This window comes from Acartia tonsa, chromosome 12 (genome assembly GCF_053477335.1).
Source record: "Acartia tonsa isolate MP-2025a chromosome 12, ASM5347733v1, whole genome shotgun sequence".
In the NCBI taxonomy this organism is placed as follows: Eukaryota; Metazoa; Arthropoda; class Copepoda; order Calanoida; family Acartiidae; genus Acartia; species Acartia tonsa.
In genome coordinates, this window is record NC_137271.1 from 23,144,187 (window position 1) to 23,171,430 (window position 27,244).

At 31.9% G+C, this 27,244-nt stretch overlaps 1 protein-coding gene across 1 annotated transcript in view; it reads left to right on the top strand.

The window, feature by feature from the left end:
- Positions 1-964: 964 nt before the first annotated feature.
- The window catches only part of LOC145333258 (uncharacterized), a 71,599-nt gene continuing 45,319 nt past the window's right edge, over positions 965-27,244 (top strand). The window contains exons 1-6 of the mRNA XM_080178393.1: positions 965-1,082; positions 2,466-2,587; positions 17,074-17,417; positions 18,553-18,967; positions 19,496-19,634; positions 20,017-20,384. Coding sequence (XP_080034519.1) covers positions 2,490-2,587; positions 17,074-17,417; positions 18,553-18,967; positions 19,496-19,634; positions 20,017-20,384 — 1,364 coding nt within the window. The 5' untranslated portion in view covers positions 965-1,082; positions 2,466-2,489. The remainder of the gene's footprint in view (positions 1,083-2,465; positions 2,588-17,073; positions 17,418-18,552; positions 18,968-19,495; positions 19,635-20,016; positions 20,385-27,244) is intronic.

The window sequence follows — 27,244 nt, forward strand, 5'->3', positions numbered from 1 at the left end:
AAAACTGGTTTTAATCTTAAAATGTACATTTTTACATCCGCGGAAAACTGTTCATAATAATATGCGGTAATTACTATTACAGTGTGGCTACGAAACCAATTAATATCCGCAGGATTAGAACCGGTTCTCAGCCATACTGAAAAATCATGTATGCCATCGTAATAAAGACAATTTTTCACGAATATTAAAATAAAAACCCTCGGGGCTAAGAATACTGGTTTTAATCTTATATTTTTAATTATCCGCGGAAAGCTGTCTATAATAATATGCAATAAATAACTATTTTTCTACCTCTAAGTAATATTTCCTTGTAGGGTAATATAAAGAAAATATTTTTATCCTAAAAATCCAAGGAAAAATGTTATTGAGAGCTTATTTTATTATTTTTTTATATCAATAAGCGAAGCTTTTCTGTAATTAGAATGTTTTAACCAAAAAGATCTTTTGAATGTTCCGTCAGTATCTCTTATTGGCCTCTTTAGACAATATATCTCTTCAGTAACTCTATTGTAATTAGGGTCGGTTCGTCCGTACATCTGAAATGGTTAGCTCTTTTCGTTAAATTGGACATGTTAGTATTGTACTAACGATTTCTAACATTGCATGATGATTCCTATAACAATTAGGAACGTTTAAGAAGCATAGCAACTTTATAATCGTTACCAGAAAGTACGTACGTCAATTTAAAACATGTTGTGTTTTAACCTTTTTAACAAAATTTGTATGTGATATAATTATAATAAAAGGCTTTGCAACAAATGTACTTACAATTTTGTTTAGACTTATATATTTATATCCTGCCATTATTTTGACACTCTACTGTTAATGTTCTGTAGTTCTACCGTTTTAGAGCTTCGCCATTGTGGATGTTGTCATCCTTGTTATTTTATAAATATTGACTATTTATAAAAGTGAAGCTAATCTAAATTTAGTTATATATGTAATTTGTTTATTAATGTTTTTTAGATCTAAAATGTAAAACAAACTATCAAATACAGAATAAATAATCAAAAATGAATTATATCTTGAAGGACAAACTCTAAGAAATTTGAAGATTACTATGATAACTCGAGATAATTAAGGTAATTTTTATTAAAAGCGAAGCTTTTCATTAATTAGGGTCTGCCCGTCCGTACGTCCGTCTGTACGTTCGTTCGAGACTGATAGCTTTTATTCGTTAATTTAGGCATGTTAGAATTGTCCTATCGATTTCAAACTTTGCATGGTGATTCCTGTAGTTGTTATGGTTAGGTACGATTTAGAAAGCGTAGCAACTCTATAACCATTACCAGAATGTCTGAACGAACCATTTTAAACATGTTGATTTTTCTACTTTTTAGCTACAAATTTTTATGTGATCTAAGTATCCGTTTGATCTGATTTTTTTGTATATTGATTGCTGGGACAACAAAGAACAATATTAAAAGCGAAGCAACTCTATAATCAAGCCCTAAAAATTTAAGTATGTCCAAAAACATTATCCTCTATCAAGCAGTTTTTCAACAAATTTACTTACAATTTTGCTTCGACTCTTATACTTTTATATTCTGATTATTCAGTTCAGACACTATACAAGTGTTAATGTCCGTTTGTCCTACCGCTTTATGGATGTTGTCATTCTTGTTATGTATTATTTTAGTATTACTATTTTGATATTACACAATTTTAAAGCAGGGATCTAATAGGATGAGACAATGGCCGATTAATTTATGTATATCCCTAATGATAATAAACCAAATTACCTCTTTTGTATATTACAATTAAAGATTGAAACGTTTCAACATTCAACTTGATGAACCAACCAATCAAAATTTAATAAGAGTCCCCAAAATTGTCAAACCACCGAATAGGAAAACATTATTTTAAGCTTTGGGGACCAGTGTAATAAACAGCCCAATTCTCACATCTGCATAGCAGGGAAGGAGGGATATTTAGCTGGTTATTACACGAGCCTCTAAGTTCTTATTCGTGGTCCAAGAATTTTGGGGACGTTTCAAGCAATAATTGCAATATACAGAAAAGATATTTTGTGTATAATAATTGGGGATGTACTTCAATTTATCGACCATTGTCTTATCCCTTAAGATCCCTGTCTAGATAGTATTTAGAAAGAAACAATAGCAAATATATAAGAGTTGATATTTTTTAATGAGATGAAAACAAGGCATTTTTTGATGTTGAGTTAAAATACAGCTCTGATGAAACATGTACAGAAGAGAAGACATAGGAGTAAAACACTAGAAGGAGAAAGGGTTAAATAGTTGTATGTCCCCTTCCCAAGGACCTTGTACCGACTCTCAATTGGGTCTTTGAAAATCAATTAGTATCGGGGATATTAACACAGCCAAGTAGAAGAAAAAAAATTTCTAGCAGACGAAAAATGTTTTTAGGAAAGGGGGGGTAGTTATTTGTATATTCATCTATACTATAGATCTTTTAAACATACCCTACTATATACTATTTAGAGGTAAAGAAGGAACTGATCTGCCATGACGAGCCTGGTGCTGGACACCGCCCGGGGGAAGGTTGTGTACAAGAAGGACAGGAAGAAACAGAAGCCAGAAGACTTCTGGGGCGGTCACATCAGGTAATTTTGGAAGCGCTGGAAAGTATAATGTGTGACGTAAAAAAATGCGTCTAAATTCATTTCTTTTTTTTAGGGGTTTTCTTTCTCACTTCTCCACTTATATCTTATTAATTACTAGCTGTTTCGCTTCTAGCATTTAGGGGCTTCGCCCCTAGAGGTATTTTGAAAAATATATAAAATCGTTCGTTTAATCACAACAATTACCTGAAGAGTAGAACAAGCTCATCGGTTACCGGGATATTAAGTTTCAGACAGACAGACATCGTTCTTCTTTGTTTATAGAGTAATTTAACTCATATTTTTTTATTTATAATAAGATGTCTCTAAAAAAAATGTTTATCATAAAAGCTTGTAAAAAAGGTACATTTCCTTGTTTTAGGAAAACAACTACTTAATATCAACGTCCGTCCGTCTGTCAAAGAAAAGATTATTTATTCTACTGCTTGTTTTGAAATAAATTGATGATAACGTTATCGATAATGGATTTATTTCGGCTGGATTAAAACCGGTTCTGAGCTTGAACAAAAAACCATATATTATATCGTATTTTCCGCGAAAAGCAAAAAGAATAAAAATAAAGGATAAATCTCTGCTTTGTTGGCCGGGCCTTCGATCCTTCGGAGCTAACTGAACTAATCCTATCATTTTTAACTTTACTATCTTCGAAAAACTTTCTATTAAACAATAAAAAAAATTGGATTAACTTTATTTATGAAAAGGAATAATTTGTTATTACTGCGCAATTTCTAAAATTTCTTGTCCTTGTTTTTTTTATGATTGTTGCCATTATAAAGGAAATTGATGTGTCTATATTATTTTTGTTATTAAAACATTAGTTTTATGTTTTATTAAATGTTTAAACAACAACATATACTGTTGGTTTTTTTTATCAATGGTTTGCTAGCCGCTTCAGACATTGTATGAGGGCGAAGGTCCCCAAAATTTTACAATAACCAAATTTTATCGTTGACTTAACAACTTTGGGGACTTTGGTAAATTGTGATTGGGTGATTTATTAATTTAAGTATTCAAACGTTTATTAATTAATCAACAAAAGGACTTTTTTGTGTATCATCACTGGGATGTACATCAATTTATCTGTCATTGTTTTATCCCTTTAAATCCTGGAAACTTTTTTTGAGGGTTGGGGGAAGTAATCACCCCACCCACTAAATTTCAACCCTGGGGTAAATTTTCAATGGGGGGTAGTAAAACACTTTTTTGCAATATTATACCCACTCAACATTGAACTTTACCACACCCTAACCCCCCTAAAAATAAGTTTTTGACTCTTGATACTTACAAATTGACTTTGTAACAAAAAACTTCGGCTGAAACTAGCTGAAGCTGTCGATCTCTATTTTTAAATTTCCTTATTGGTATTATTTTTCTATGTTGCATAAAAACATTTTTTTAAGCAAACAAAAATAATGCAACAATAACAATTATTTCCTTAAGTAGCGCAAGAGCAAATAAGATTTTAGATAACATAAAAAAGTAAAGTATAGTACAGAAAAATTTTGTAGAGAATGTTTTAGAAAACTTTTTAAAAATTTTGTGGCTTTAGTCTTGTAAATCTCATTGTATTTAAATTAATGGACGTACATACATAATCTAATTATTGAGCAGCGGCTCCAATAAAAAAAAACTGGAAGGATGTACAGACACACTCTAGTTATAGTGTAGCTACGCTGCTACGAAAGTGGAAGTACGTACAGACACACTCTAGTTATAGTGTAGCTACGCTGCTACGAAACTGGAAGTACGTACAGACACACCCTAGTTATAGTGTAGCTACGCTGCTACGAAAGTGGAAGTACGTACAGACACACCCTAGTTATAGTGTAGCTACGCTGCTACGAAAGTGGAAGTACGTACAGACACACTCTAGTTATAGTGTAGCTACGCTGCTACGAAAGTGTAAGTACGTACAGACACACTCTAGTTATAGTGTAGCTGCGATTATGGGGAAAAAAACATAAAAATGTTGAAAATTGCACCGTAAATGTCAACAAAAATCTTCTAGTAAAACTTTTACATTCTAAAAATTTCAAAATATAAAGTAAACAGATGTGGCAAAATCAGGGTTCTGAAGGGATAAGACATTCGACAAAAAATCGATATAAATCCCCATTGATAATAAACAAAATTAACCCTTCTGTGTATTTTAAATGTTAGCTTAAAAACGTTTGAACATTCAACCTAATGATCCAACCAATTAAAATTTAATAAAAGTTTTAGAGATAACGCATGACAAAATGTTGTCATAAAACTTTGGATACTAAAGTAATAAACAGTCTAAATGTCCCCTCCCTTCCTAAGCAAGTTTAAAGATTTATTTTCAATACAAAAAAAACAAGAATGAAAATTGGCATATAGGGAAGCCAAATACTAAGCTATGAGGAGATATACTCTAATACTGCAAAAAAAACTTCTTTTAACTTTACTTGAGAGGGAGGGAAGCTTAGGAAAATAGCCTTAAACTGTCCCAAATAATTAAAAAAGCTTCCATAAAAAGTAAAACCCATTTAAACAAGAAATTTATAAGATACTTATCTTTAGTTAAAATAAATAAGTAAAATAAAAGTTTTTTAGGTGAAGGTATTTATGAATTTAATTTCTATCTCTTCACTCGGGGCCATTCAATATTCACGGATTTTATTCTAAAAAGTTGGTAAATTTTAAAAAATCTTTATAAACCAAGGTGCTTTTAACTAACGAAGTGTTTTTAAAAGCGAAGCTTTTCTATAATTATTAAAAGCGAAGCTTTTCTATAATTAGGGTCGGTCCGTCCGTACGTCCGTCCGTCCGTCCGTCCGTCCGTACGTCCGTCCGTACGTCCGTCCGTACGTCCGTCCGTACGTCCGTAACGGATAGCTTTTTTCGTTAATTTAGGCATGTTAGGATTGTACTATCGATTTCAAGTTTTGCATGGTGATTCCTTTAGTAGTTAGGTACGATTTAGAAAGCGTAGCAACTCTATAATCATTACCAAAATGTCCGTACGTCCGTTTTAAACATGTTGATTTTTTTACTTTTTTAACAACAAATGTTTATGTGATCAAATCATCCGATTGATCTGATTTTTGGTATATTGATTCCTGGGAGAACAAAGTATAATGTTATAAGCAAAGCAACTCTATAATCAATTCCTAAAAATGTAGGTATGTCCATAAACATTATCCTGTATAAAGGATTTTTTAAAACAAATTTACTTACAATTTTGCTTCGACTCTTATATATTTATATTCTGATTATTTAGTTCTGACAATATATAAGTGTTAATGTCCGTTTGTCCTACCGTTGGATGTTGTCATCCTTGTTTTTTAAGTATTAGAATAGTTAATTATCGCATCGTATTCTAGTCAGCTTCCGGTTGATATTGAAATAATATAAAAAATTAAAGTTTAAAACCAGATTTGTTAGACCAAATGGGCCGAAAGCTTGGGCAAGCTAAACTGGCAGTAATCTTATGTATGTCAACAAGCAAAGGAACAGTAATCTTATTTCATTTTAAAAAAGCCAAAGAGATAAGGGACATTGGGGCCGTTGATTACCAACACTAGTCCCATAGACGTCCAAGGGGGGGGGGGTTAATGGGAACGATTACCCCACCCCCCATTTAAAATTTACCCCTACCCTGGGGGTGCAGTAGGCACCCCCAACCATTTAGGAGGGGGTATTTACCCATTTTGGGTGGGTAAATACCCCCCCAAAATAGAAAATCTCTAACAAAAAAAATTTTTGCGTGCTTCGCGCGCATTTTTAATACTAAATTTTTGATAAAATTTAAATTACCCCCCCAAAAAATTTTACCCCAGGGGTAAATTTTGGGGGGGGTAAACAAATTTTACCCCTGCCAACAGATTTCAGGGGGGGTAATTACCCCCCCCCCCCCCCAAGCAAATTTTACCCCCGGGGTAAAAATTTTGGGGGCTTAAAAAAAATTTGCGCGCCATTTTACCCCCCCCCCCCAAAACCGAATTACGCCCCTGACTAGTCCCCAAAGTTTTATAATAACGTTTTTCTCTTCGTTGGCTTAGCAACTTTGGGGTCTTTAGTGAATTTGAATGCTTGGTTCATTAGATTGGGTGTTCTAACGTTTCAACCCCTAATTTTTATCTACTTAAGGGGTAATTTTGTGTATCACCATTAGGGATGTGCATCAATTTATCGGACATTGTCTTATCCCTTTAGATCCCTGTTAAAAGCACAGATACTTCGGGTGCAGCCGCTAGTATTTAAATTTCCCAACTTTTTGATAAAACTCTTTGACTGAAAGTATGGTGTTTCTTATAGGCTATTGAATTTTAACTACTTTATAATTTACTTTTAGTATTAGTAGCGTAGCGAAGCTACTCTATATATTACTTATTTGTATGTATGTCCGTCAGTTGCATGTTAATCCAGTGCATGATTACTAGGTAAATTCAGGGATAGGACAAAGCACCCAATTTATGATAAACAAATTACCCTTTTGTATAGTAAATTCTTGTTTTAAAAGATATGGCACTTCTAGTTTTGTAACAATCAATTATTGGGTTTTTTGAGCCAACAAATAAGATTACATGGTGATAAAAATTCGGGTACCAGTGTAATCAACAGTCCTACATGCACTCTTGCTTCTTGAAATGTATAAATATCATTCAAACATACCTTTAATTGCTGAACGTTTTTCTATAAGTGTAGTTAAACGTTAATAAAAAAAGACATACTAATGTCTAATATGGTAGATAATAATATATTAACGTCTTTAGTTATACGGCAGTTCCGGCCAATCTAATATTTTTATAAAATATTTTCATGCTTGTTCAGTAATTTTGTTTTTGTTTATTACTTTTAGTTTAAGTTACTATATTCTGAAAATCATCTAATAAGTGTAATTTACATATTTATCATTTAAAAAAAGTAATATTATATGTGTCTGGGTGTGTTTTTATTTTTATCTATTACCATAATGTTCTAATTCAATATTTTATTGAAATCATCTAATAATTGTAATTTGCATATTTATAGCAATGATATCCAGGGATCTAAAGGGATAAGACAATGGCAGAAATATCAGTTATCCAAAATGATATTCAATAAAAACTATCCCTTCTGTAGATTACAGTTAGTGGTTGCAACGTTTTGACACTCAACTAAATGGACCAACCAATCAAAAGTTAATAAAAGTCCCCAAAGTTGTTTAATAAATGAATAAGAAAAAAATAATATAGGGACTAGTGTAATAAACAGCCCAATGTCCCTTCCCTCTCTGAATGATGTCTAGATATAAGTAGCGTAGCAATAAAGGACTTTTATTAAAAATGAACAGCATACTACACTACAGTATTAATACAGAAAATCTTTTGTAAAACCAGGAAGGAAAATGAAAAAACAGATTTATAGTATAGATGTATATACAGACAACTACCTCGCTTCCTTTTTCAACGACTTCTTCGTCTAATTCTAAATCATTGTCTGCTACTTGGCTGTGTTTATAAGCGACACCATTGGTTGATTTTCAATGACCTAATAGAAAGGTTGCACAAGGTGGTTGCGATGGGGAGATACAGTTATTTAACCCTTTCTCCCTTTACTGTTTTACTCTAATGATGGAAACATTGAGCTGTAAATTTTGAAGGTCCCCAAAGTTTAAAAGACATTTTTTCATTTGTTGACTAAGAAAATATTAATTAAAATCTTTTTTGTGTGGTAAAAATTAGTAGTGTCCAAACGAAATGAAATATTAATTTATCACCCACTGTTCTATCCCTGTATTTTTTCTCCGTTTAAAATTCAATGTCAAGTATAAGAGATAAAAAAGTGCTCTTTTCAAACTACAAATTTATGTAAAAATATTTGGTTAAAAAAAACTATTTATAATACAAAGTAGAATCATGTCTGTCCGTCTGAAGCTTAAGATCTTGGTAACCGCTGAACCGATTAGATTCTAGTCTTCAGGGAATATACCTACTAATTTAATGCTGGTTTTTAGCTATTTTAAAGGGTGGAACATCCTCAAATCCCAAAAAATTAAAGAAATCCCCCGACCTAATTTTTTCTTCTTTAAAACTTTTAAAAAATGTTTTGTTATTTTTTTCTTTTTAATTTGTTTTGTAAATAATGTGTTCACAAAAAATTCTTCAAAATGGGGCGAAGCTGCTAGTAAATGATATATTATTCCATACAACTTAAATTTTAGTTTTAAAAAGAAAAGTTAATACAACTTTCCTTCTGTTCTTGGGGGTCATTCTGATTTTGAGTTCTCTTGGGAGGGTAGTGGTAACCTCCCCCAAAATATTTATAAGCCTTCACTGAACCTATGAAAAGCTACACTGTAAAGGAGAGCCATATCTGTTCAGTGGCTTGCGATATTCTTTGGTACAGATAGACAGACACAAATCCTATTACTTTTGTACAAGAGTTTGCGATTCTGGTGCCTTTTTACTGTTGGAACTTAAAATTTGACGAATTATTCCAATTATAAAATAATTTATTGCAGAAATGGCCACGGGTCTTAAGGGATAAAACAATGGATGATTATATAAATTGATATACATCCCCAAAGATGATAAACAAAATTACTTTTTATGTAAATAAAATTATTTGTTGAAAAGTTTGAATACTAATAGTTTTGAACCAAGAAATCTAATTTCATTAAAGAATCCAAAATTTTGGAACCAACGAATAAAATAAAGTGGTCATAAAACTTTGGGTATCAGTGTAATTTTAAATGTTATGTCCCCTTCCTCCCTGAAAATCACCCAGACCCTCAAGAATTTGTTGATCTATGTTGGTTCCCTTCTGCAAAGTGTTTTACATTCTAAAAGTGACAAAGTGTCTGTCTGTTCGTATGTAGCAAAGAATTTTGCTAACAACTTAACTTATTTTGTTCTTTCTTATAGTGTAGCTTAGGTACTCTAACTATTCTCTACCAGGGAAGGTTGGGACATTGAGCTGTTTATTACACTAGCCCTCAAAGTTTTATAATAACTTTTTCTTCTTCGTTGACTTAAAAATTTAGGAGACTTTATTTTAATTGGTTGGTTCAATAGTTGAGTGTCAAAACGTTTAAACCACTAATTGTAATTTACAGAATGGGTAATTTTGTGTATGATCATTTTGAATGTTCATCAATTTATCGGCCATTGTCTTATCCCATTAGATCCTTTAAACTACACTCATATCCATTCGGAATAAGTATAAATTACAAAAGGCAGAATTTTACCTATAGATATGATCTAAACTTTTTAAAATCTTAATTTTACTTAATAAACATTTAGTACGAGGCAATGACTAACCTCAACTGTGGAAAACCTGCGCTTTTAAAATTCACTAAATTTATGTACTATGATAATAAACTTAATTATGCAACTAATTTTTGTTCGTCTCAATTGCTTTCAACCTATTGATTTATAGCCAAGATAGACATTTCACTTAATTTTATGCTTTAAGATTAAATTAAGAAAATGGGCACACACAAAATCTGCGGCCGTAGCTTAACGCGTAGGGCATATGCTCGTCGTTGGGAGGTGATTTGTTCGAATCTCGGCCATAACTGAAGGAATTCTACTGCTGCCATGTGAAAAAACACGACATTAGGAAATGCCTTAGCCCAAAACAGACGCAACTCATTACACTTTTATGCTAGAAATTCCAGACAAATTTCAAAGAGTTGGTTTTGAATAAATGTATAAATAAAGATGTATAACCCAGAAAACTACCTGGATCCAGCCTGCTAGCAAATTTGTTTCCGTTTTTTTTGTAGTGACTTGGCAATTTTAATATTTACGACTCTATTGGTTGATTTTCAAAGACCTAATTGAAAGTCGGCATAAAGTCTACGGGGTAGGGACATACAGTTATTTACCCTTCCCCCCTCTATTATTTTTCTTTAATATATAATCAATGGAAGTAAAGTTAATTTATAATGCAATTTTTTATTTCAACATCATGAATTGCATAAGAAATAAATGGCACAATTAAATTTCTTTTTCAAATTAGAATTTTGATTGATAACAAATAATTGTATATAACTATTATTATTGAAACAGTTATCATGAGGGGGGGGGGGAGGGGTCATTGGGCTTTTTATTACATTGGTCCCCAAAGTGTCATAACAACGTTTTCTTATTCGTTGGCGACTTTGAGGGACTTTTATAAATTTTGATTGGTTTATTCATCAAGTTTGGTGTCCAAACGTTTTAGCCAATAATTATAATCTACAGAAGGGGACGTTGGTGTATTATCATTGAGTATTCATATCAATTTATAAGCCATATTTTTTATCCCTTCAGATAAATTCAAAGAGTTGGTTTTAAATTGGGTGTTACATTATATATAATACCTTGGGCTTTTGACGTGTTACAGTGGAATTCACAGGCAAAGTATGTTCAAGGTGGCGTGGAGAGGATTTGCACGCAAAGCGCCACTTAGCCCTCAAAAATGTCATTATCTTTGTCTTTGAAAGCTTGTTTTATGGTTTTGTCACTTTTCTTATACAGTTTTGAGTCGGGTTCAATAGTCATTATGTATTACACTTTTGAAGATAACAATTAGTGGTTAGATTGTTTTGACACTCAACTAAATGAACCAACCATCCAAATTTGATAAAAGTTCACATATTTCTAAGGCCAATGAATAAGAAAACCTTAGTAAATAGTCCTAACTGTGATTTATAATGGTAAAAGATAATACCCCTACTCTTTTAACTTTATAAGTATATAATTAAACGCCTGACTGAAAGACTTGAAAACCTATCTAATAATAAAATAGCTTAAAACCATCCCTAGACCTATGTTAAGCTTCCCTAAAATGGATAAATGAATTTGTATAGTAGTTTTTAAAATCTCAACATTGTGGAGGATGAGTTAAATTCTCTTGGAAGGAAGGTGGTATCCCCCTCCAAAATAGTTATAAACCTTCCCAGGGTGAGCTACCCTGTAAAGGAGAACCATAACGATACAGCGGAACACACAGACAGACAGACGAACATCATGTTATTTTATTATAAGGATTTAAGGATTTCACGTGCCTGACTGAATGACTTTAGAACCGACGTTTAATGATTTAATTTGTAAACTGTTTAGGAGATAAATTAAACATAATTGCCATTTCAAAAATATGTTAAAAAGGGTTAGAAAATTAATATTTATTTTTGACTGTTAAGAGTTTTCTAACCACTGCACTGTTTTATATAGTTATCATGTTATTGCTAGGTTACTTCTGGATATTCTTGTTATTTTTCTTTGTAAGAAGAACCCTATCGGTTCAGCGGTTAGATAGTTTACACATACACACGAAACATCCTGTTACCTTTACTTGTGATTTGCAGTAGGTTTGATCTATTTATACCTAGCTAAAAATAAAAATTTCTAAACTTTTTGTATTTCACTTAGATTTAAAACAAGTAGGGGGTTAAATACTTTTTTTCGGATATTTTTATTTGTCATTTTTATGTAGCAAAGATATTATATAATTCGAAATATGTATCTGTTAGTCAGTCAGCTATGTTTATAATAAAAAAATTAGCCTTTCTGTAGACGTAAAATTATTGGTTAAATCACGTCTTTTAAGAAACAACCAATCAATATTTAGTAAAAGTACCAAAAGCCAACGAATGAGAAAACATGTCTTTAAAACTCTGGGTACCAATTTAATCAAAACTAATTGTCTCGAAATATGCAGGGAGGGAGGGGGACATTGGCCTATAATTTCTCTGGTCCCAAATTTTTTTAACAGAGTTATTTTTTCCCCCAATAATTTTAATCCTTAGAAAAAAGTAATATTGTTTATTGTCATTCGGGATGTATATCAATTTATCGTTCATTGTCTTATCCCTCAAAATCATTTTGCCGACTTGACCATTTAAAATAATCAAAAGGGCGTTTTGAATTCAAATTGATAAATAGATGGATACAAAAATAGACAGATGGACATTAAACGATGGATAGATAATTTAATCTATAAGCGGATGACAATGGGAACATTGGATTGGAAATTTTACTTGTTTTTTTTACTAAATCTAAATTATTTTAATTGAATTTTGATTGGTTCCAAACTAGCAGTATCCAAACATTTTAACCAATAATTATAAAATGCTTAAAAATGGCAATTTTGTTACCCATAAGCGGTGATGTACATTAATTTATTGTCTATTGTCATTCATTTAAACGCCCTGAGGAATGGGGATGGAACTTTCTCTTTCCGTCAATATTGCTGTAAGACAAAAAATCTATTTTCATTTCGTTATCAATGAAATATCTTCGACTTTTTGAGACTTTAATTTGAGGAAAAAAATTTGAAAAGAAAAAGGAAAAATGATATTTTACAGGAAATTAGAAAGAGAGAGATCCATGGTAACTAAAAGGAAAAGACAATGAACGAAAAATTTATAAAAATTCCTCAATTATGACAAACAAAATTACCCCCTTTTGTAGAATTGAATAAAAGGTTGAAAAGTTTGTTCACTACGAATTTTCAACCAATTAATCAATTCAATAAAATTCAATCAAAGTTTTGGAGCCAACCAATAAGAGGTACAAGCATAATTTACTGTCCAATATCCTTTCCCTCTCATTCTTATGACCTTGTTGATAACAAGTTTAACTTATTAACATTACACATATTATGAATAAATAAATAAATATGTAAAATTTCAATTTATTTCGCTAATAACCACAACCAGGAACCTAAAGGGATAAGACATTATTCGTTATTCTTACGTAAATCTCCAATGATGATTAACAAATTTACCTCTTTGTTATTTGAAATAAAACAAGGATGACAACATCCATAAAAGCGAAGCACTTAAACGGTAGGACAAACGCACATTAACACTTGTATAGTTTCAGAACTGAATAATCCTAATATAAATGTATAAGAGTCAAAGCAAAATTGTAAGTAAATTGTTAAAAAACTGCTTGATACAGGATAATGTTTATGGACATACTTACATTTTTAGGACTTGATTATAGAGTTGCTTCGTTTATTACATTATACTTTGTTGTCCCAGGAATCAATATACCAAAAATCAAATCAATCCGATGATTAGATTACATAAAAATTTGATGTTAAAAAAGTAAAAAAATCAACATGTTTAAAATGGACGTACGGACATTTTGGTAATGATTATAGAGTTGCTCCGCTTTCTAAATCATACCTAACTGCTAAAGGAATCACCATGCAAAATGTGAAATCGATAGGACAACTCTAACATGCCTAAATTAACGAAAAAGCTATCCGTTACGGACGGACGTACGGAGTGACGGACGGACGGACCGATCCTAATTATAGAAAAGCTTAGCTTTTAAAAATATTTACATTGCTTAGTTTTTAAGCAACCAATAGAGATTTGAAAAAAGTACCCAAAGTGTAAAGAAAACAAATAATAGGGTATGTTTACAAAACTTTGGGTACTATCGTAATTTATAGATTAATGTCCCCTCCATCCCTGGGTTTAACGCGACATAAACATATATTTTGACCTTATCAATGACATCTAGGCAGGGAGGGGGAGCTATATTACAAAATATTGCGCAGTTTCCCTCAAAGTGTCTAGTCGAGGACAGACCCCCCCCCCTCTTATTTTTAAATAAATTGAAAAAAGTTATTTTTATTTTGTTTTTTTGTTACTTTAGGTCACGTTAGGATAGATAACATTTGGCACTGGGTTGCCCCGTAGTGCTGTTATATGCCGGCAGGATAGTTACTAAGTTAGCCAGCAGGGGTTAGGCAGAAAAAAAACATTCTCCCCTTACTTTTCAAAATTTATTTCAAAATTTTTATAGAAAACAATCGTATTTTCTCAGCTGTTATCAGAGATATAATGCAAAAAAAAATTTAGTCAAGATTAATTTGATTACGTCGATTCTACTCTCAATCTTACTATGTACTTCAGTTTATCTGTTCTACAGTGCTATGTTTATTTGCTATTTAAGATAAATGTTTCAAAATTGTTTAAAATTTCAATGATAAATGATCATTTAATCTAATCATAGGCGTTCATTCCGGCTCCTTGGTTGTTCTCTTGGGAGGGTGGTAGTGGTGGTACCCTCCCCCATAAAATTTATAAACCTTGCTAGGACCTATGAGAAGCTTCATTGTAAAGGTGAACCATATCGGTTCAGCAGTTAGCGAGACACACACAGATTCAGTTTCTTTATTATTAGAATGAATGTTGTCATCTTAGTTTGAGAATATTATTCCATGTCCATATTAATATAAGCTCAACCCCTTGACAAATATTGAATATTTATGAATTTTAAATTCATTATAATTCTAATTCACAGTATAATTAGCAACTAATGTACATATATTCATAGCTTTTAGATTGTTTATCTATCTATCACTCTCTACATTTCTCTCTCTCTTCTTATCAGAAATTTAAAAGTATAATACACTGAACTATAAAACGATGCACATCCCCAATGATATTAAAATAAATTAGCCCCTCTCTAGATTATAATTAATGGTTGAAAGGTTTGAACACTGCACGCTTTAAAATAGCCAATGAAAATTAGTAAAAGTATCCAAATTTGTAACCCAACGAATTATATAAAGTAGGTTAAAAACTTTGGATACTAGAGTAATTTTCTGTCCAATGTCCCATCCCTCCCTGTATATGTATGACCTAACCTAACCACAAAGTCAAAACCACATGGGGTCGGGGTGTAACCCCCATTAAAGTGGTGTGAACGTGAAGTTATCTAAGGGTCTGATTTTACAGTACATATTTAACTTTATAATAATTATATTTTGTAGATTGTATTTAGTGGTTAAAACGTTTGGAGACTTATCCCCTTCCTTCTTATATTTAAGTAGTGTACAAAAGTCCTTAAAAACGTACTTTTTTTATTTTTATGATTGAAAAACAACAAGGACTGAAATGTCCAATGTTTAGACAATTTGTAGCAAATTTATTTATAGCAAGAGCCAATGTTTTTTTTCCAGGAATGGAGACATTTGGCTCTTTATTTCAGTAGTTCCCAACGTTTTATAATATCCAAGTTAAGTGTCCAAACGTTTTTACCACTAATTGTATTCTACTAAGGAGTATTTTTGTGTATGATCATTCAATAAGTATTAACTATATATTTCTCCAAAATCAAATATTATTAATTTAGGCATTTTATAATTTTGTTATTGGTTTCAAACTTTACATAATGATTCTTGAAACAGTTAGGTACAATTTAGAAAGCATAGTGTAGTATAAAGTGCGTAAAAACATGTTATCTTAAAAGACATTTTGACTTAAAATTTCATACCTACATATACAAATGAATATATTGAAGCTACTTATCGGAAAAATACGTCAATTTTTATAAAAAAAAAAACAAGAATGACAACATCCATAAAAGCGAAGCACTGAAACGGTTGGACAAACGGACACTAACACTTGTATAGTGTCAGAACTGAATAATCAGAATATAAATGTATAAATGCCGAAGCAAAATTGTAAGTAAAATTGTTGAAAAACTGCTTGATACAGAATAATGTTTATGGACATACTTACATTTTTAGGACTTGATTATAGAGTTGCTTCGCTTATAATATTGTACTTTGTTGTCCTAGGAATCAGTATACCAAAAATTAGATTAATCGGATTATTAGATAACAAAAAAGTTTGTTGTTAAAAAAGTAAAAGAATCAACATGTTTAAAATGGACGTACGGACATTCTCTTAATGATTATAGAGTTGCTACGATTTCTAAATCGTACCTAACTACTACAGGAATCACCATGCAAAGTTTGAAAATAATAGGACAATTCTGACATGCCTAAATTAGCGAAAAAAGCTATTCGTTACGGACGGGCGGACAGACGTACGGACGGACCGACCCTAATTATAGAAAAGCTTCGCTTTTAAAATGGGCAACAAAAACATCTTTTGTTGAATAAGACATTTATAAAAATACAACAGAACAAGATAACCAGGGACCTAAAGGGATAAGAAAATGGTCGATAAATTGATTTACATCTCTAATTATGATACACAAAATTAACCCTTCTGTTGATTACATTTAATGGTTGAAATGTTTGGATAATGAACCAACGATCAAAATTTAATAAAATTCCTTAAAGCCGCCGAATAAGAAAACGTTATTATAAAACTTTGAGGACTAGTTTACTAGACAGCTTAATATCATCTCCTCCCTGATACATAAAATATTTTTAGGGCATCTTTATTAGCGCATCTACTCTATATATTTTGCCTTGTTCTAGCAATAGAATATTCATTTACAACAAAAATAATTTTCTTTCGCCTGTCTGTCGATCGTTAGGGAATATTTCTAGGAGTATTATGTTTTGTTTAGCTTCTATTCCTAAAAAATTCTATCAAATCTCTGTTTTGTTAGACGTGCAATCAAAAAAGTGACAAAGACTATAAATTAAAAATTTTTAGTGGCAATTGTCTAAAAAATTAAAATATTTTTTTAATATTGAACCTGTCATAATGAAAGTATTATTATGAAGTGAGGCTGATTTTTTGTTTCATTTAGGCGATACCACAGTGCTCTGGGATTGGACGGTGGTCAACAACATATTGTCAAACAACAACAAAACACAACAACATCCCATAACAACTTCACTCACAGCAGTAACAACAACTTTCGTCGGTCAATCAACCAATCCTTCAACACCAACATCAAAGTTGGCGCCAAAAATTTGGCACTCAAAATCCAAGATGGCGGCGGCGAGAGAGCAAACAAGGGAAAAATTCAAGATGGCGCAATGAAAAAACAAAATGGCGACGTAAAAAGTTCGCAACGTTTGCTATTTCCAGATTTCAGACATAGAAATCAGGATAGTGAGCTAAGTGGCAAAATATCACCGTCAAAATCAGGTATTTTTAAGGTTTTATTTATTGGGACTAACATTTTCCGACATTTTCACTTCCTACAAAAACCTTACTTCCTTGCAATATAGGATATATGTATCGTTATCTTGCTAAAATGTTGTTTCTTGTTTTTGATAAAACAAGAGTTATCAAATTCTCAGAGAAAAGTTAAGAAAATCTGCCAACTTTATGTTTACAATATTTACTGGAAAGTCATAAAGTTAAAATATAACCATATACTCTCATTTGTTGGCTTATAACTTAAAAGACAGATAGACTAACAGACAGAAAGGGAGAAAGAAAGAATGATAGAAAGTAAGACAGAAAAGATAAAAAAAAAGGCAGACAGAAAAGACTGACAGTCAAAAGACAATTAGAAAGATAGACAGAAAGAAAAAAAGACAAACTAAAAAAAAACAGATAGAAAGACTGGCAGTAAGACAAACAGACAGGAAGACAGACAGAAAATAGACATAAATATAGACTGAAGTGACAGAATACAAGACACCCTGTCTGGTTCAGAAAGAAATATGAACAGAAGAGCAGACGAAAAGATAGAAAAAAGACAGACAGACAAGAAAGATATACAGAGAGACAGATAGAAAGACAGACAGAAAGAGAGACAGAAAGACAGACAGAAAGACAGACAGAAAGAGAGACAGAAAGACAGACAGAAAGAAAGACAGAAAGAGAGACAGAAAGACAAACAGAAAGACAGACAGAAAGACAGACAGAAAGACAGACAGAAAGACAGACAAAAAGTGAAAAAAAAAATTAGACATAGAGACAGACAGTCATAAACAAAGACATATAGAAATATGGACGATCAGATAGATATACAGACAGACAGAAAAATAGATCGAAAAACAGATAGACAGTTAGACAGAAAGACAGTTAGACAGAAAGACAGTTAGACAGAAAGACAGTTAGACAGAAAGACAGTTAGACAGAAAGACAGTTAGACAGAAAGACAGTTAGACAGAAAGACAGTTAGACAGAAAGACAGTTAGAAAGTTTGACAGAAAGTTAGATAGACAGAAAGACAGTTAGACAGAAAGACAGTTAGATAGAAAGACAGATAGACAATCAGATAGACAAACAGACAGAAAATATGACATTTTACGATTACATTATAATTTAGGTTCTATAAGTCCAGATAGAAAATCCAGATCACCCGATTACATCAAACAAAAAATGGAGCCTAAAACTCTTTCAAAATTCAAAGAAAAATTAACCATGAAGAAAACTGACGAAGAAAGCATTAAGAACCGAACCGGCAAAGCCCTAGAAAAAGCGAGAAAAATCGCCCAGGGCGAAATAACCCCGCCAAAATTGCGCAAACCCAAAAAGCTGTTCAAAAAAGTGGAACGAAATAAATCCTTTTCTAAAAAATCCGCAGAGGCTTTTAAAAAATCCGTCAGCCATCATAACGTTAAGGATACGTATACAAGCATTACCAATAGTGAAGTAAGCTTCGCTCCGAAACAGCTAGATCGACGGTTGCCGGCTGTAGCGTCAGCAGCAGCTAAACAGTTTAGCACGGTTGAAACTTTTAGGCACGTTCATATATAAGATTATCGTGAATTTCTAATAAATATGAAATTTAGACTGTAATTTAAAATTAAATTTCCTCAATTTCTCTGATTCGTTGGCCTATAACTCTGAAATTTGTTTAATTGTGATTGGGTACTTAGAAATGCTTCATTAGGATGCTGTTTAAGAGCTTACCTAAATTTTTAGAACTTGATTGTAGAGGTGACACGCTTATAACATTGTACCTAGTTGTAATAGGAATCAGTATTCTAAAAATCAGATGAATAGAATAATTATATCACATAATTTTATGTCAATTTTTTTGGGCAAAATCAGCATGTTTTTAATGGACTTTCTGGCAGTTTTTATATAGTTGTTAAACTGTATCTAACTATTCAGTATTCACCATGCAAAGTTGATAATCAATGGGAGAATTCTAACATACCTCAATTGATTATAGACCGACCCATAATTATAGAAGAGCTTTGCCTTTAAAATTAAACAATAGCTTAGCTTTCAAAATTATAAAATTATGAACGGTAATAAAACAGATCTATGACCGAAATCTCGTCGTTTCCGCCGCATTTCGCCGCCACCCGCCAACAACATTCGCTGGACGAGACTATCTACCGCCAAAAATATGATTTGGGTAGACGTGAGAAAATATACAGTTGCTCAGAATCAGATCAGGCAAGAAAAGTCATTAAAAATAAGAGATGGAGGGGACATTGGGCTGTTTCTGTCCACATTACACTAGTCCCAAAAGTTTTATAATAACTACTTTTTCTTATTCGAATGGCTAAACAATTTTGTGGACTTGTATTGAATTTTGATTGGTTGATTCATTTAGTATTCATTTGAGTATTCATACGTTTAACCACTATTTGTAATCTAAAGAAGGTTTTTTTTGTGTATCATCATTTGGTAAATGCATCAATTTATCGGTCATTGTCTTATCACTTTGGAAACGTATTAAAAATAATGCTATGTACTATAAAGATAAAAAATATTGTATGCTTCCCTTTAAAGTTATAAAAAGATTCCCTATAAATGATACTTTTTCTCCCATAAGGAGAGCGAATTAAATATGGCAGGTTTAAAGACCAACTATCACATGAACCTAACCACTGGGTTCATGAACCAATACAACCACCACCAACTGGAGGAATACCTTGACAACCGTGATGGCTACACAGAACCCCTAGAGAGCCATTCGAGCCATGGGTTTGAAACCGAACATCACAAAAGTTTAGTGAATAGTTATAGTGATTCTAGAGGTCAGAGTTGTCATTGTAGCGACCTCGGAGGTCAAATATCCCTTTGTGATTGTCCTGCAGAGGTTGGGCATGATATATCAAGCGTAGGAACGGATACAGATAGTTGTTGTGATGAGGAACCGCCCAATTATGAAGAGGCTGGATTGTTAGATAATATTGAAAGGTATTGTGTCTATCTATCTATCTATATCTCTTTAACTGTTCATCTATATATTAATTTATTGTTTTTTCTACCTTTGACTATCTATTTATCTAGTTATCTATCTATTTAATTAACTAATTTATTGATCCATCTATATAACATTATACGTATCTATCTACCTATCAGTTTACCTATCTTTATATCTTATTGTCTATATTTTTACTTATTTATCTAAATGTTATCAATATAAATTTTCAAAATAATAAGTGTCTGCCTTCCTTAATAATTATCCAATAATATTTATTAGTCTTTAATATGATTATTATGATCTATCTATTAATATTAATCTATTATCTTTATATCTAAATATCACTCAATTAGATACTTAAATCGATTTATTATTACTTGGATGTTGTACCAGATTTTTATGTACACTGATAAATTAACACTCACAGCTGGCTATTTTAACTATACTCCACATCCACCGCCTTACCCCTTTCCCTTCTTCTGGAACTGACCAATAACTGTGATCGATATTAGTAAGCTAAATTGACAACAAATTTTAACTTGTCAAAATGTCCACGAAAATCTTACATCCATTGATACATAAATCTCAATTTCCATTAACCAAGCTAAATATATATTTACTTATTTTAGGTAATGTTTTTTAAGACACACAGACAGAGATAAAACACATCGATCCAAAGGGATAAGAGTATAAATTGGTATACATCCCCAATGATAATGCACAAAATTACCCCTCCTGAAGATTACAAATGAGTGGTTGTTAGTAATCCAACAAATGAAAATTTATTTAAAAGTCCTCAAAGTTGTTAAGCAAACGAATAAGAAAACATTTTTATAATTCTTTGGGGACTAGTGTAATAAACAGCCTGGGCAAAAATCTTCATTAAGATTTGAAAAATTATCTATATAAAATACTAATTTAATTTTAATGGCGATCCTTTATACGATAAGGCACCATATTGAAAAGGTAGCATTTCTATAATTAATTCTAAATGAGACCTATGTGAAGCTTACCTGAACTAGATATCCCAATTAGTTCAGTAGTTATGGAGATCTTAAGCATCAGTCAAAAAAACTTACTACTTTATATAATATAGAGTGATCAACACAGTTTAATTAAACATGTTATTTCTATTTGATAAGTCCAATACACAGTGCTTCATGTTAAAAACAATCTTCAGTTGGTTATAAACAAAAAGACATGATGCTTTAGTGAGCATAAACTTATACTGTTTATTAAAAACAAAAGATGATTTTTTTTTCCTACAGTAGAGGTAAGGAATGAGTAGGGGGGGGGGGGGGGGATTTTGGATTATTTGTTTATGTCTATTTTGGTAAGCTTCACCTTCATTGATGTAGTCATCCTTCTGAATTAAAAACCATTTATCATAATCAAATATAATCATTGCCGAAGATATTTCAATTTCAAAATTTTGGATTCCCTGTTAACGTTTGTTTTGATTTACTTGGATTTAAATTGTCGTTTTTAATTGGATGTTGCAATCAGGTGTAAGGTATAACCAACAAGCGAAATAAATATAAAATACTTTTTGGGGGCAAATGGAGAGGTCGTCAATTTTACGATGTATTGCCCCCCCCCCCCAACGACAGCTGAAAATCACGTATAGGTTTCGTGATTTTCCCCGAATTAATTTCATTATTTGTAGAAGCTGTGTTGCACTACATAGATTTTTATGTACTATGATAAAGTTATATTCCCAGCTGGCTAAAGTAACGATATCCCCATCCACCCCATTTCCTCCCCTCATACTGGATGAACGAACTGACCAATAAAGAGGTCCACATTAGGGCTATACTAAAGAAAAACGCCCATCTCAAAAAACACCTAAATTGATGACAAACTTTTCCCTGTTAATATAACCACGTAATCTATCCATTATTGTCGATAATACCTACACTGTAAATTTACTGGTATCTAAAGTTTTAAAAACAGCTGTTCTCGGTTTCTGAATTATTTGATCTTAAATGGTTTGAAACGAAACTTTTCAACCAATTATTGTTATCTACAGAACGGGTAATTTCGTTTATCGTCCATTGTCTTATCAATTCTTGAAGATTCTTGTTTTTATGTCAATATTGGGGATTCCTGTAAAATTTTACTCAACCAAAATGCTACCTAGCAAACTAATAGGGTAGAAAAAATAAGGAAAAATGGACCTTTACATATTTAGTAAGGGATATCGAATCTATAATAATTTATTTGGCGGTAGAATCCTTCAAATTACTATTAAACCCTCCTCCAAAATTTTTTGTTGTTCCAGGGCCAAGACATTTTATGATAAATAAATGACATCATCAATGATAACACTATTAGTTTGGAACCAATCAATTAAAATCTAATAAAAGTACCCAAAGTTTTTAAGCCATCATTGATATTATGTGGTTGTGAAACTTTTGGAACCTGAGTAATTTTCAGCCCAATGTCACCTCCCTCCCGGCAAAGAAACCCTCATATTTATTACTTGAATTTGGCAATGACTAAAATAATCCAAATCCCTTTTTTTGAACCATTTATAATATGCTACAAAATTCAGAGTTATTAGGAGAGAAGGTTGATTCATTCCTATTTAATTTTTTTCATTAAATTAAAGAATATTGAAGGGGGGGGGGGGGCGTTTCATCGTTTGTAATAAAAGGAGAAAATGCATATTCGCTTTGAATTGATTTAGCCTTCCTATTCTTTACAAAATATCTAAATGATATCTTATATGGATGCTATCAAAACATTTTTACTGACTTATACTTTATTTTCTTAGAATTGTCTTTTTTTGTTATTTTTTTTTATATTTAGCAGGAAGGAAAGGATTAATGGACTGTGAATTTGTTTACACCTAAAGTTTTATTTTCGGGCTTGAAAATTTGTATTGGTTTTTTTTTAATAGCAGAGCTTTACCAATTATAACCAATAATTTTAAAGAAAGAGTAAAGTTAAGAATTTGAAACAAAGGTTAGACAAAAATGTTATAGGACGTTTAACATTATGGATTTGTGCATACTAAGAAGATAGGACTTAATGGTACATAGTTATTAGAGGTTATCTGTGTTAGAAGAGTTCAAGAGAACAATGGGCTGTTTGTTACACTAGTCCCCAATGTTTTATAACAACATTTTTTTATTCGTTGGATTAAGAACTTTAAAACTTAATGAATTTGATTGGTTGGTTTATTGAGTTAAGTGTTCAAACGTTTCTTTTCAACCAATAATTTTATTTCACAAAAAGGGATAATTTTGTGTATCATCATTAAGAATGTACGTCAATTTATCAGCCATTGTCTTATCCCTTTAGAACCTTTCAAAATAAATTGACCAAATATGTAAAGTCCTTGTTTTTAAATTTTGAATTGGTTAAAAGTTACATAAAATAGATTTATCATACTGTACATATATTTAGACAAATGGTATGATTTTTCTTTTTTTATCTATATTCAATAATCTAGGCATTGGACGATATATTGTTGTGACTCTCTTATTGTGACAAACAAAATTACCCCTATGTTTAGATTAAGATTATCTGTGAAAAAGTTTGAACACCACTAGTTTGGAACAAACCAATAAAAATTCAAAAACATGTGACCCCTCCATCCCTTCACATACTATAGACTTTCTAATTTACCAGGAATGGTGGGGACATTGGACTGTAAATGCTATACACAAAGTTTAATAAACACGTTCTTCTAATCGTTGGCTCAAACCAATGCAATGGGTAATTTTACTAATTCTTGATTGGTGGATATAAACTAGCAGTTTCAAAATTAATGATCTTAATATATAGACGGGATAATTTTGTTTATCATCATTGTACATTGTACCTCAATTTATCTTAATGTTATCCTATTAGTTACCATTATTTACAAAATAGCTTAAATTTTTATTGTTTAAAAAGAACAATATTATATATAAAAATCATAGGCGTCCAAGGGGGGGGGGGGTAATGGGGCGATTACCCCCCCCATTCAAAATTTACCCCTACCCTGGGTGTGCCGTAGGCGCCCCCAACCATTTAGGAGGGGGTATTTACCTCCTCCAAACAATTTTTGGGGGGGTAAATACCCCCCCAAAAATAAAAAATCTCTAATAAAAAAAAATTTTGAATGTCCAAACTTTTCAACCACTAATTGTAATCTACAGAATGGGTAATTAACTTTAACTTATAGACAAGCAGCTACGCCACTAGATGTCTTGAAACCGGGGAAGGGGATGATCGAGCCTCAACTTAAAATTGTAGTTTTATAAAAAATGGATGGAGGTTTTTTTCTAATACAAATTTATCTTAAGAGGGTGGGTTACCATCCCCCAAAATATTTATAAACCTTCTTGAGCCCTTAGAAAGGAGAACCATGTAGGTTCAGCGTTTAGCAAGGTCATTTGTTATACACAGACATATACCCTGTTACTTTTATATAAGAATTAATAATAATAATAAAATAAATTTTTAGAAATGATAACATCCTAGAGAAACATTATCTTGAGATTAACTAAATCTTATTTTACTCATTTATAAACAATCAGCGACTAGGCCTCTAGGGGCACTTTAAAGAAAAATAGCAGACACTTCTGTGTGTCTCTCCATTAAAATATCGTATAACCTTTAATGGTATTAATGAAAAGGATTTTACATTATGGCTTCGAAACCGATTAATATCTGCTGGATAATAACTGGTTCTCAGCAATCTGGTAAAATCATGTATAAAATCGTATTACAAACAATTTTCCACGAATAATAAGATAAAAGTTATAAGATATATGCCATTTTTTTTTGTTAGCCCAGTTCTTCGGCCCCACGACAATGGCCGATACATGATGTACATCTCAAATTATGATACAGAAACTAATCTTCTGTAGATTACAATAAGTGGTTGAAACGTCTGGATACTCAACTTAATGAATCAAGCAATCAAAATTTAATGAAGTCCCCAAAAATGTTAAGCGAACGAATAAGAAAACGTTATCTTAAAACTTTGCGGACTAGTGTATTAAACAGCTTAATGTCCCCTCCATCCCTGCATAATAAGATACTCTTAAATCCCAGGGGCGCAGCCGTTGACTTTTGTATAGATTAGTAAAGTGTTGTTGTAGAAACTGTTGTTGTTTTACAAGCCTTAAAGGAAGCGAGGCAACATATGGTGAGGTCCGAGAAAACTGCCCCAAAAATTGACGTTCGATCCTTACCGTTAAATAAAAATGTGTAAGAAAATGAATAGAATCAGATAGGTTGGACTGAAATAAGATTTTGTTATAAAATTTCATATGCCAATTTTTTTTTCTAAATAATTGGATCTATTATGATTTACAGTCCAATGTCACCTCACTCCCTAATATAATAGAATAATTTACAACTTTGTCAAGGAGGGAGGGGACAATGAACTATAAAATACTATAGTACCCAATATTTTACAATCACATATTCTTATTTGTTGGGTACTTTATTTGAATTATTTCTTTTAAACTATAAGTGTCCAAATTTTCCAACCAAAATATTAAATCTCAAAAGTTTCCAAGTGGATTAATTTACTGTTCATTGTCTTATCCCTTATGATCCCTGCAACTTCGTATATTTTGTGCAAACACCCTCCTGTCCTAAAATCGCATGACCAAGATCTGTTTGGATTTCAAGAAAAAAGGCAATTTCCCTGTAAACAAAAATGGACCTTATTATACCGCCCCCCCCCCCCCCACTAACCCCTTATTTGTATTATGATTATGCTTATAAAGGTTAGGTTAAATAGGGTTCATGAAAACCCCGCAATAATAGAATTATTATTCGGTTATCACTTGTCATTATGTTATCAAAATAAGATTATAGACATAATAGATTTTTACCTATACCCAAAGTTTAAAAGGCATGTATCTGACATTTGCTGGCTTAAAAACTTTGGGTACTTTTTAAACTTTAAACTTGTTTAGTTAGTTCAACGTTGTAATGCCCAAACTATTCAACCTAATATTATTCTAAATAAGGGATATTTTTGGTTTGTTAAATTCATTTTTTGAGGTGAGGGGGGCGGGTCACATTTCTATACAAATACTTCAGAAGTAGAAGAAGAAAATATCCCCTTCAATTATATTTGGGCCGAAATGGTCTATTAAAAAACAATCTTTAACTCATTGGGACAAACTTTCATAAAAACAGTAAAGTGTAAGAAAATCTAATTTATATTTGATTATAATATCGACATTATTCCCTTCAGTAAATTTTTCCTTGCTATATATGCAATCATCTTATGTAAGAACAAAGTCAGCTTTCTATTTGCTGAGCTACTTCTTGAAATAATCTATCTTCAGGAAGGAAGGGGACATATGATTGCAAATTATACTCGTACCCAAAGTCCCCCAGACAAGTTATTTTTCATGCTTTGGATCGAAAATTTGAGTATTTTTATCCCATTTTCTGTTGTTGGTCTAAAAAAGCGGTGTCCAACATTTTTAACCAATAATTTTGATCTAAAGAATATATATTTTTTATCATCATTTGGGGATGTACATCAATTTCTCATCCATTGTCTTATCCTTTATTTTTTTGAATTTTTATTTGTGTCTTTAGCCCGTAATCATTCATCGAGTCTGTGTTCAGTAGTTTAATAGTTATTTCTCGCATCGTATTATAAACGGCTTTCTGCGGATATAGAATGTACAATTATAAGATTAAAACTAGTTTTTTTTTAGCCCCGAGGTGCCCAAGGCACGGGCTAAAAAATAAGTTTTAATCTACTGATTGTACATTTTTTTATTCGCAGAAAGCTGGATATTATACGATGCTAGACATAGTTTTTTCGTATGGATGAGAACCGGTTCCTATCCACCGGATTCGAATGAATACGAGAAAATAAAATAAA